Below are 12,864 nucleotides of genomic sequence, written 5' to 3'. Positions count from 1 at the left end.
AACCATGCAGCCGTTTGTTCAGGACAACGTCTGAGCTGCAGCTACTGTTAAACGGCCTCCTCGTCTGCTGCGTGAAGGGCCGTGACCGAGCAGTTCCTCCATGAAAACGAACTCACGCTGACGACTAGCTGGAAGGTAAACAAACGCTGGTAAATGAGCCGTGTTCAAGCCTGCAGCTCGGCGTGAAGCCAGAAGCTCCAGGCGACGCCGGCCTCCAACACTCAGACAGAAGCAGGTTTGAAGCAGAGAGGCCGCGTGAAGACAATCGGTATGCGGCCGAGCAGTTCATTTACTCCACCTCAGGCCCAGCTTGGACTCAACACAGTCCCCAGCCAGATCACGGCTCAGACCCACCCGCTCCGACACGCGACCCGCGGGCCACCGTGCAGGATGAAGGGCCGGAACAAAGAGGCCGGCGGTGGCGGTTAATATTCATGGCTTCACCTGAACCTGCCGCCTCGTCCTCCATTCACCCAGCTAAATATTTCATGTGGCACCTGTGGGCTTGGACCACGCGGGTCCGTCTGGGCCGAGCGCCTCCATCAGCTGTTACTCACCCATGGTTTTAACATCACTGTGTGAAGGACCTTTAATTTAAACCCTACTGATCAAAGTGGCGACTAGACGTCACCACCGTGTTTGTGTTCGTCTCCACTGGATTTGCCTTGAAATATGTTTTTCTCAGCGCGTTTCAGAGGCTCAGTGTTTAATTCAACGTGTTTAATCGCTGCAGCAGAAGCCCGACGTGTCTGCAAACAACCAGCTTCTGTACAAAGTCTCAGTTCGGCTTCAGCTCCAGTCAGAGGGGTTTTATTCCGTTTTTCATTTTCATCAGTTAAAGCAGGTTGACTCAAACCTCCAGCTGTTGTTTGCTGATGTTCAGACACGTTTGGTTCATGTAGCAGCGCCTTCAGCTCGACGAGGCCGAGGTCACGACAGCACAAACACACACAAATGTCACCAGTCAATTAGCTTTTCAAACGCAGCCTTCACATCTGAATCCCAGCAAATAACCAAGGTCACACACGGACTCTGGCTGCAGCTCCAGCACCGACCCGACCTGAACCTGGAGCTGATTGGTTTTCTGCCTCTGCTTCGTATCGATTTAACCCTTTTCCTCCCACAGTGTAGGGTTGAGGCGAAGGCACAGCAGCTCCTGGGCCACGTTCTTCCTGGCTTTTAGCCACAAAGCCAGGATTCAACCTGCTGTCATGGTTCTGTAGGTGCAGAGCTCAGCCAACGGAACAGAGCTGCAGAGGTTCTGATGAAACACTTCTCATGCGGGTCAAGACGTCCTTTTCAGCAGCGACCCAGTTTCCCCCGAGCTCCCTGATTGTCACGGCCTCCTCCCGTCTTCTGCCTGATTCAAGTGTCCGCTTGTTTTCCTGCCGGCGCTGAAGCGTCCTCCATGTTCCTGTTCAAGTCCAGCTCACAGACAGTGGTTGTGAACTGTTGGTGGTGGTCCACACAGGACCAAACCCCCTCGCCCCTCATTCTACGGGTACCGAGCATCGCCTTCAGTCTCTTCAATCTGTTCTTGCCCCCAGCAAAGATCATTTTGTTGTGCTGTTGTTGTGCACACGGGCAAATAAGTGACTAAAGGTTCAGTAGCATTGAATATCAGAGGACAGCTTTCACAGCTGGAGGCAAACAGGAGCCGACAGCCCCTGAATGTAAAAAGGCGCCTGGTTCCGTCCTCACGCCGGCACGTTTGGCATTTTAATAATTATCAGGCTGTAATCAGATTGACTGAAGCCGCTCGACGCCCGAGGCTCCTCCACATTCTGGTGGAAGGACAATCATGCGTAAACGTCTCCCTCGTCACTTTGACACGGCGCCATAATTGCATAATCTGATGACTGAGGCAGACTATATTAAGAAAGGTGGTGATAATGCAGACACACACTGAAGCCCTTCAGCCTGACTGAGCACCTTCAACACAAGCTCGGGGCCTCGTCTGCAGCTGCGTTTGGACCCGGACGAACACGGATGCAGCGCTTCCTTCAAACTTGACGTTTACGCAGCGTTTGGAGCGGCCACGGTGCGTCTCCCACTGCTACAGTCTGACAGACACAGAAGTCCCTCTAAAGCAAAGCCAAGATTGGGACCCGCGACCACCGCGGCCTTGGGCTCCGGCTCCACATCTGAAGACGACGGGAAAAACCCAGAGGTGATGTTTGATAATGACGGGAGATTTGATAAACAGATGCTAATGTGAAGGCAGCTTCCTCCATGAGGCATTTAAGGTGGAGTCATTCTTCTCGTTTGATGGCTTTAAATCGCAGTTCAGGGTTTTATCAGTTCCAGACTCCACTGCGTGTCTGATTCACTCCACCGGAGTGAATCAGACATGATGCTCGTCTTCTGATGGCTCAGATGCCGCTGCTCTCTCTCAGGTCCTCTAACCAGTCTCTCTTAGACGTTCCAGTGACCAAACGCAAACGTTGGGCTCATAAGTTATGGAACAGCTGACCTGTGGGCGTCAGAGCAGCCAGAGATGTTAAAACAGGCTTAAAAGAACATTCATCTTCAGCTTATGATGCGTCATGGGAGTCTGATGCTGTTTTACATCACTGCTTGTGAGTCTCCTTTCATCTATTTTACTTATTCTCTCTTATGTGAGTAACTTCTTGTTGGCTAAAGTGCTATAAATAAACCTGATCTGATGTGTCATTGGCCTTTTGTTGTGGAGACGCCGTCCAGCTGCCGCTATATACTGGTCATGAAGCAAACGCAGGACAATCACGGGAGCGAAGGAGCGTGAGGGCGTGACCGGAGCCGGATGGACCCGTGCACACGAGGGTGAACTCACCCACCGGGTCAGAGGCTCAGAGGGAGGAGGCGCCGGCCCCCGGCTCCGGCTGCCAAGTCCGGTTTGGGTCACTTGGCTCTGACTGGGCGTCTGGCTGCCTGACTGAATGAGGAGAAGTGGCCTGCTCCACCTTCAACTCCACAGCCGAGTGCCACCAGCTATTTTTGCAGGAAGAGCTCGTGAACTCATCCTTGTATCCGAGAAGGTTTGAGGCGGACGAGTTCTAAGCCGCCGCTCGTCTTTGTAGGACCGATGTGATACCCTGCCTGTGTGACCCACACGCCCGGAGGCTGCTCCATCTGCTGCAGGTCGTTTCCTGTAGAATACGTTTGCTTTTCAGGGTCAGGGTTGATCCGACATGAAGACGGCGATGGATGAAAAGCGACAGTGTCTGCTCAGATAGAAGGAACTCTGTTTCATCGCAGGTCGTACTGACTCCACGCCAGGTTTCTGCCTCATCACAGTCAAATAAGCCTCTGATCCGTACGGGTCGGGTGCAGCGACTCACTCATGTCCTGCTTGGCATCAGCTTCAAAGCCATCAAATGCATCTTCTCAATGTCTAGTGCTGCCACTTTCTACCTGAGAGGCCGGAGAGGAAGTAGTTACAGCGTGGACAGGAGCCAGGGCTCAGGGCTGCACGCAAACCCTCAGACCCGACGGTTCAGAGTCGATGGCCGAAAGGTTCAGACCCGACGGTCGAAACTTCAAACCCGATGGTTCAGAGTCGATGGCCGAAAGGTTCAGACCCGACCGACGAAGGTTCAGACCCGATGGTTCAGACCCGATGGTTCAGACCCGGCAGTAGAAGGTGGGTTTTCTCTCAAATAGAAAAGGAAAATCACTTCTCAAACATTTTTAGCGTAATTTAAGCTGACAGCTTTTTTTCCTGATGATTCATTTAATAGCGTTAGAACCCGAGGTTCTAGTAGATCACTCTGCCGTTACGCTTTAGAAGCAGAACCAGGACAACAATAAGAAAGCGCTGGTTTTCCAGTCATTCCTACGTCTGACTGCAGCTGCTGTAACCTGGAGGAGCTACAGCCACTCTTTTCCAGGGTTTGTCGTGCTGATGTCTGACATGAGGTCTTTCTGTCCTCAGCGGATGGCAGCATAAGACAGTGACCACAGGTAATGCTTTGATCTGTGCATTTACTGCTTTACTGTCTGATTTAGGAGCAGACACTTCACCACCATTTCCCATAATTGTGCCGTCAGTGAAATATAAAATAGCTAGAGCGCATTTGCCAGGAAACATTTAGAAAACAATCTAATAGTTGTTCTTTGTGGCCTTTTCCTGAGGCTGTGGAGTCTAATCAAGCTGCAGCTCGGCTTCATCTGCTTCCCATTTCCACATATTACTAGAGAGCGGCCTAATGTACCCCCTGTCGCTATGGCTTCATCACTTTCATTTAGGGCCGTTACAGTGGCTCACGTCTTCTACGCTCGCGCTCCTCGACCACCTGCTTCAGCTCCATTCCCATTCCTAGCGCTGTGCTCTTTGCTTCTTCAGCCAGCGTGTCACTTAGTTCACCTCCTCCTCACTCGACTCAGCTGGAAAACGCTTCCAATTACTCCTTTGACGCGGCTGAAGGGACGAGCGCTGGGTCCAAAACAGGTGCCCTCGCAGAAAATGAACGACTGCATGTGGAGCAAAGACGTCAAAATCCGCCTGGACACTTTGAGAAACTGCTTTCTGACGTGTCCCAACAGGTGCTGCCACTCACTATCACATGACTCTGAGCCGCTTGAACAGTGGAAAAGGCCAGGAGTCAGACAGGAGCTGAGGGAAGACCTGATGGAGGACGGGTCCTCTGCTGTTTGTGGTGACGCAGGTCAAACACCTGCACTTTTATCAATACTTCAAACACACGAGCTGCAAATTACTCAACAGCAAGTGATGGCTTCATTTGCAGAGTTTCTGTTTACTCAGACGTTCCTGGGCTGTGAACTACTGACCGGTCGCCTCTTAAATGAGGAAATGAGAGCACTAATTGGAGAGTTAACGTTGCTGTTGCTGTAGCTGAAGACCGATCGGCGTAAAGCGCTGCAAGGCCTGCGGCTGTGCCCTCGTTTGTGGAGCGTCAAATTATGGGGACAAGAACACGTCTAGACCCAGTCAGACACTAAACTCATTCCACCCATAACGGGGAGAAAACTTCCAGTCTGGTTTAACTTTGCATTATTTCACCTAATCTCTGTTAAATTACAAAGCATAGATGTTTTACAGGATTTGAGGCCATTTCACAAGCTCGCGTTCTCGACGATCGGCTGGTTTCAAACTCACCAGGCCTGAGTTGTTGAACTGAAAACGTTCGTTTCTCTAGAACCGAACGGAGCCTGAGACTTCGCCATTAAAGTCCATGCGTGTACACGTGTTCACATCTGCTGTTATGAGACTAAAGAGGAGCCTCACCCTGTTTAACCTCTGCACGCTTTCATTGTGTCACGCTTTTGCTGCAGCCGCAGTAAACGGACTGGAGCAGGTGGGTGGTGAAAGCATCCGTATTGATTATTAAGAGACAGCCGTTGTAAATAATACTTGACTGTTTGGGGACTTATTGATCGCAACTCACCCACTGCTTTCAGAAATGTAATCTAGCGCTGCCAAGAGGACGGGGAGAAGAGAACGGAGCCCAGAGCTGCAGTTCAGACGTCCATCGGCTACGAGCTCTGGGTAAACAGCCTGCGCCGCGCGGCGCGCCATCGATTATCTGCTTAATGTTTGACTGCAGGAGCAGCGTCAGGGCCAAAAGAACACTGTTCAACTCAGATATGATCAAAGCAGCCAGTAACAGGTCCAGGTCCTGATAGACGGCATCACGGGTTCTCAACAGGACACTAACTGTCACTACAGGCAACCACTTCACCGGGTGGAAGTCTCTGAATCAGCAGTTTCCACGTGGACCTAAACGCATCAAATGATTTGCTTGATATCAAGATTTGAACGTCTTTAATAGTGTCCGCATCTCAGAGGTCATGCTGCACCTTTGGTTTGTGCTCATTTCAAAATGGCACTTTTGTATATTAATGCTCAGCTGCCTCCAGTTCACTCAGGAAGTCGAGGCTTCGCAAAGTTTAAATCAAAATCCTTCAATTCAGGATTTGATCAATTCCTGAACACACAAAAACACAACACAGGAGAGGAGAGAAGCAGCTCCACGTTCACTCCAGCAGGAAGTGCCGGTCCAGACCCGGCGTCTCAGGCCTTAACCTGATTAGGGCCGGGCCAAGACCCACTCAATTAATAGGCCCACTCGTAGTCCGGCACAGCTGCCGCCTGCTCCAGATTAACACTGATTGACCTGAGCATGAGGTTTACAGACAATCAGCAATTTTCACACAACACTGCGAAGTCTGAACCCACTGATTACAGAATGAATCATTCACAGGGCGGCTTCTCGTTTAGCACGTTTTCCTTCTCCTGGGACTCAGCAACCACTCGTCAGAACCAGACGCTGTCCTCCTCTGATACCGACGCCGTCCCATAGACGGAGCAGCTGCTCAGGATCAGATCTGAGCCGGTCCATCAGAATCCACGCGGCTGCAGAGGCAGCATTTACTCACAAGGTTCAGTTCATGGTGGAGGACGTTGGACTCACTCAGACAGGACCAGCAAAGAGACGGACAAAGACACGGACGAAGAGACGGGCGAAGAGATGGACGAAGAGACGGACAAAGAGATGGACGAAGAGACGGACGAAGAGACAGACAAAGAGATGGACGAAGAGATGGACGAAGAGTCGGACAAAGACACAAATGAAGAGACGGACGAAGACACGGACAAAGAGACGGACGAAGACATGGACGAAGAGATGGACGAAGACACGGACAAAGAGACGGACGAAGAGATGGACGAAGAGATGGACGAAGAGACGGACAAAGAGATGGACGAAGAGACGGACGAAGAGACAGACAAAGAGATGGACGAAGAGATGGACGAAGAGTCGGACAAAGACACAAATGAAGAGACGGACGAAGACACGGACAAAGAGACGGACGAAGACATGGACGAAGAGATGGACGAAGACACGGACAAAGAGACGGACGAAGAGATGGACGAAGAGATGGACGAAGACACGGGCGAAGAGACGGACGAAGACACGGACAAAGAGATGGACGAAGACACGGACGAAGAGACGGACGAAGAGACGGACGAAGAGACGGACGAAGAGACGGACAAAGACACGAATGAAGAGACGGACGAAGACACGGACGAAGAGATGGACGAAGAGACGGACGAAGACACGGACAAAGAGACGGACGAAGAGATGGACGAAGACACGGACAAAGAAGACACGGACAAAGAAGACACGGACGAAGACACGGACAAAGAGAAGGACGAAGAGATGGACGAAGAGACGGACAAAGAGACGGACGAAGAGACGGACGAAGAGATGGACGAAGAGATGGACGAAGAGACGGACAAAGAGACGGACGAAGAGACGGACGAAGAGATGGACGAAGACACGGACAAAGAAGACACGGACGAAGAGACGGACGAAGAGATGGACGAAGAGATGGACGAAGAGATGGACGAAGAGACGGACAAAGAGACGGACAAAGAGACGGACGAAGAGATGGACGAAGACACGGACAAAGAAGACACGGACGAAGAGACGGACGAAGAGATGGACGAAGAGATGGACGAAGAGACGGACGAAGAGATGGACGAAGAGATGGACGAAGAGATGGACGAAGACACGGACAAAGAAGACACGGACGAAGAGACGGACGAAGAGATGGACGAAGAGATGGACGAAGAGACGGACAAAGAGACGGACAAAGAGACGGACGAAGAGATGGACGAAGACACGGACAAAGAAGACACGGACGAAGAGACGGACGAAGAGATGGACGAAGAGATGGACGAAGAGACGGACGAAGAGACGGGCAAAAGACGGAAGAAGACACGGACGAAGAGATGGACGAAGAGATGGACGAAGACACGGACAAAAGACGGACGAAGAGACGGACATTTAGGAAAGAGTTTGGAACTCAAACACCTAAACTGATGTTTCAGTTTCCACGGCCTGAATCTTAGTAAACACAACAACTGGACCCAGTCCAGGAGCCTGACGTGGCCCAGAACCAGGACCAGGTCCAGTGTCAGGTTCACGTGCGGCAGTAGCAGCGGTTTCATCCGATGGCGTGTGCTGAAAAGCAGCTGTTCCTGCTTTAAACTGGAACATTAGCGACCGACTCGTCTCAACATTCAATCAGAGAAACAATGGAGCCGCCGCACGAAGCAGCTAAATGTTTTCAACAAGAGGAAATGAAGTGCTTTCAGGTACGGTTCTGGCTTTTGAAAGTAATGATGATTGCCTTTTAATTCACCCCACAACAAAAAGCCTTTTCACACAGCAGCATCCCGACGCACAAACCTCAGTAACAGAGGTGTCGCTTAATGAACAACTAATGTCACCGCTTCTAAAAACGCGGCTCGCAGCGTAATGGATTCATCCTCAGGAGTCCTCCAGCCACGCCCCCCCCCAGAACCCACCCCCAGAACCCCCCCCCCCCCCCCCCATCCCCCTCCCTCCCACCAGCACAGGCTCATTACAATAAGAGCACATGGTGGCGGAGACGTGTAATTACCAGCACCTCAGTCAAAGGAGTCACAGCGAGTCACAGGCAGCTGGGTCGCTTCCATCCACCCTTTGACTCGTCACATGCACCAGTGGCTGCGCTGAATAATTTAGGCTCCACGCTTTCAGTGTTTGAGACCTGGAGCCTGTGATGATTGTGTAGCAACAGATACTATGAATCCTCTGAAACCTGGAGCGGAGCCTTGAAGCCTCCACCACACTGGAGTCACAGACTCGTCCTCCATCGGCGCAGAACGTGGCAGAACGTGCCCAGCTTCACAGCAGGGGGCCGACACGCGAGCTGCTCATCGCATCTGTTCACAAGGCTCCAGCGCCAGAGACAAACAAACAGACTGTGCAGCCTTCATGCTTCTGAGCAGGACGCGTCTTTCTGGGAACTTAAGGACAGAACGCAGAGAGTGGATCTGAAAAGTGAAGTAAACAACCCAGAACCAGTGTTGGGAGTCATCACTGCAGGTCCACATAAAGACCAGCTCCGAACAAATCCACACACTCACATCAGACCTTAGGTTGCAGCTGCCTTTTCCTCTGCACAGTAACAAACAACATGCTTTTCACAAAAAATAACCATTTACATGAAGTGAAGTTCAACAGTTGTGAGCTCATGGTGCAACATAGTTCTTTACTCACGGGTTCCATCGAAGCGAGTGGCGATGGTGTCCAGGAAGGTGTTCTGCGGGGCCAGCAGCCCTCTCATCACCGGCATCCTGCTCCGGGTCGACTGGCTCCTCCTGCCTCGGCGCCCTGCAGCCGCGCCTGACTCCTGCTCGGTTCCGAAACTAGGCAGGAAGCGAGAGGTGCCCGGTGCGCATCCCAGCCCCTGGAGAAGCGCACCGATCCGAGAAACGCGCGGTGGCTCCACCTTGACACCGCGGGGGTTGTGATCATAATCAACTCAGCAGAGAGCGAGCAGCAGCCGTGAGGACGCACCTGGGCACCGTCCGACGGGAGAAGCCGAATCAGAACCGCTGCGTGTTCGCAGGAGGGAGACGGAGAGGAGGAGGATGGACGGAGCGTAAGTTTGGTGCTGATGGTGCGTGGAGTGAATCTTATAGGAGCGAGCTCCTCCTCAGCGCTCCCTCTCCCCTCCCTCGCGCGCTCTCTCTCCACAATTGAGAGCAGATGCAGAGTCACATGACGCCTTTCAGGTCTGAACGAGCCGCAGTCCTGTGTAAAGTAGAGGTGCAAGACAAAGAGCGGCCGTTCAATGCGCCACCGGCCTGATCTACACAGAACCGAGCGCAAACGACTGGACCCGTGGACGAGGTCCCAGCTGCGCAGGAACGCGTGGACAAAACGGTCCAAGAATTTCTGTAGCAAAAAAAAAACAATTTCTGTAACAATAAACCTAACGGAACATTCGTGTTTAGGCGTGCGTAGCCGTGACGTGGAGCAGCCTGCTGTGATCGGATGACTCGTTTACGCTTGTGGCTCGAAGCAGCTGGAGACGACGCAGAGCTCCGCGCACAGACAGGCGGCGCCACCTCGTGGCTCCACAGCGCAGGTTCCCCGCTGCGACCGAACCACGATCAGCGCCCGCTGCAGCAGAAGCAACGAAGCAGAGCCCTCATTAGTACGAAAAATACACGATGGGGTAATTGATACAAAAACCAACTCAGCAGTGGCTTGACTTTCATGTTCACTCTATGGTGCGGTCCAGTCAACCCAGAGTCGCTAACGTTGCCGGTACCGGAGCTTTTCTGCAGAAAAGCATCGCTTCAGAGCAGCTTCAGTGGGTTCTTCCTCCACAGTGTCTCATTAAACTGGACCCAGCACGCAGACGAAACCCAAAGCAGCCTCAGGTCATGATGCAGAACCAAGGAGCTGCTGCTGCTTGGTTCTGCATCATGACCTGAGGCTGCTTTGGGCTCCAGCGTGTGCAGGGTGAGGGCTCAGGACCGCGACGCCTCAGCCTCCTCCAGCTGGAGGACGGCGCTGGTGCTCCATCACCTGGTCACACAGTCAACCAGCTGTCGGCCGTCGTTCTGCTTCCTGCTTTCTGTTCCGTCTTTGTCTCGTAGTTTCTCTACCTCTTTCTCCAGATACGCTGACGACTGGGTTCATGATCTAAACCAGTTCATCAGCCCAGTGTTGGTTCTGTGTCTTTACTTCTTTATGTCTGAGCTTTCACATGTGATTGTTGGAACTACCAGCGACTGAAGACGAAGGGGTCAGAGACAAACAGGTGTCGTCCAGTCGGAGGTGTGTGTGTGTGTGTGTGTGTGTGTGTGTGTGTGTGTGTGTGTGTGTGTGTGTGTGTGACTGAACCTGGTGATCCGCTGCTTCACCAGGAGATGGCGCCGCTGGATCACAACTAAACTAAAGCAGTGACATCAAAGGCCTCACATCAAAGGTTAGAAATGTAACACTTCATTAAACTCTTAATGTGAAATAAATTGACAAAGGATTTGTACTTTTGCTGTGCAAAGATTTTGAAACATACCATGAATCATCACATTGGTCTCATTTACATTAAATGCTCTGATGCTGAAATGGTCTGTGACGCAGACATTTGACCTCTAAATTAAAAATCAACTGTAGTGGACGCCTTCAAAGTTGTGGGGTCCAGCTAAAGGGCCCCACAAGTAGCTATAGGCCCCACTTTGGAGGAAAGTCAATGGACACATGAAACTGTCAGACTGGATCGTTGCGGTGAATCTTATGTTACTTTGCTTATTGTTGTTGCACGCTGAAGCTGACGTGAGCATGATTCATTTTGCTAATGCAATAATCTCATGGTGATGCAGCAAAGTTGGATAATTCTCTGTGAACAGGTGCTGCTTTAGGAACAGTGGATTTATCACCTGGGGACAATAAACCCGTGTTGGGCTAAAGGCTAAAGGTGAAACCTTCTGCAGGTTTTTGTTTCCTTCTTGTTGTCGTGTGTGTTTAACAGCAACGGTCATAGGAAAGAAAAGGTGTTTTTACGACATCAATGCTGACACACAGGAAATTCAAAGAGTCAGTGAAGATAGTCATGTGTGCGTCCACACCTCCATCTGAGTCACTGCTCCACCTCCTCACGGGGCCGAGCCTCGTTCTCCTGCTGGGAGGAGGTGGCGCTGATGCTGAGCTGCTCCATTCACGCTCCACTGCTGGTCTCCAATCACAGGGTCCACTGTGAAGTGAGGCCTCTGTCACGTTCGCTCACATATGATGTCTGTAATCAGACAAATTTCCCAGAGCCTGAAATCCTGGAACACGAGCGCAGCTCAGCGCGTTGGAGTGAAGCGTGCTGAGACCTGCAGTGACGACAAAAACACGCGTGTGAGACCTGAAGCTGAACGTGGACGTGCAGCCTGTCGCAGCCTGTCCAGTGTCAAAGCAAGGGATGAGTTAAAGGGCAAACACGCGAACCGCCACGCTGCAGACAGAGCAGGCGGGTGCCGTGCACGGGTCCGTTCAGCGCCGACCCGCCGTCTGTAGATCAGAGGCAGGAGCTGAACCCACCTCTGTGTCTGAACACCTGCACAGCCTCCTGCTCTCATCGCGGCCTCTCGTGAATTTGCTGTGGAGTCTAAAGTGAGATCGGCCTTTGACCAGGAACTCGCTGGTCACCGAGCAGAGCATCTTAAATGAGCTGAGCTGAAAATGAGGCTCCAGGCCACATCTGAGACACACGCACTTCCACCTCGTTTCCACTGTGTTTAATGAACATTTTTTGGGGCTGTGTCTGCTCAGAACCTCGCCTTCCTCCTGCTCAGTCAAACGGCCTTAAAGTCAAAGCAGCGGGACACCAATTATAACAGCCCCCTGCTGAGTTACAGGAACTTCACCCTCCTCCCTCACCGACGGGTCAAAGGTCACAGGGGTTCTGAGCCCTTCTTAGGAAGGATGATAATCAGGTATCTGATCACTGTGTGTGAAAACTCAGTGATACTCCACTTCCTGTTTGGCTGATTAACAAAATAAAAGTCTGCTAGTGGCCCAGTAGGACGGAGACTCTGCTGCGTCCGGGTCCGGCGGAGGCCACGCGGGGGTTGGAGGTTCTGGGTCTCCCTGCCGGTCCTGTCGACCCGGTGTCTGTGGGCCGCTGCAGGGCACAAACGGGCCTGGCAACAAGCGGCAGCGCCGACTGGATGGCTGCGTGTGACCGCACGGCGAGCGGCTGCTGTGATTGACCGGCGCCGCAGCGACCCATAAACCGATCCGCTGTCTCTGACCGTCCACACTGGGCTCAGCCACGCGGCACCGCTCCGCTTTAGCTCGCGGACCTTCACATTGTTCAGCTACAAGTTGTTTGTGTCTGTGGCTTTGACTTGTCACTCGTGGCTCCCGGCCTTCGAACGCCCACCTCCCTCTTTGAACTTCCAAGCACTGAAATAATCCAATTAGTCTGAGCAGTCGTGGTGCCTGAACACGAGCCGCCAGGACTCTCACTGCGTCCCGACTGGGAGCTGCAGGTTCTGGGTCCAGAAACCAACGGGACCTGATGTGATGGTTC

General features: G+C 52.2%; 1 protein-coding gene across 1 annotated transcript in view; it reads right to left on the bottom strand.

The window, feature by feature from the left end:
• The window catches only part of kcnh3 (potassium voltage-gated channel, subfamily H (eag-related), member 3), a 55,350-nt gene extending 45,261 nt beyond the window's left edge, over positions 1–10,089 (bottom strand). The window contains exon 1 of the mRNA XM_029136929.3: positions 9,051–10,089. Within this exon, the coding sequence (XP_028992762.1) occupies positions 9,051–9,126 (76 nt within the window). The 5' untranslated portion in view covers positions 9,127–10,089. The remainder of the gene's footprint in view (positions 1–9,050) is intronic.
• Between the last annotated feature and the right edge of the window lie 2,775 nt (positions 10,090–12,864).

This window comes from Betta splendens, chromosome 21 (assembly GCF_900634795.4).
Source record: "Betta splendens chromosome 21, fBetSpl5.4, whole genome shotgun sequence".
In the NCBI taxonomy this organism is placed as follows: domain Eukaryota; kingdom Metazoa; phylum Chordata; class Actinopteri; order Anabantiformes; family Osphronemidae; genus Betta; species Betta splendens.
The sequence above is the reverse complement of the archived record's forward strand: the minus strand, read 5'-3'. Positions and strand labels throughout refer to the sequence as shown.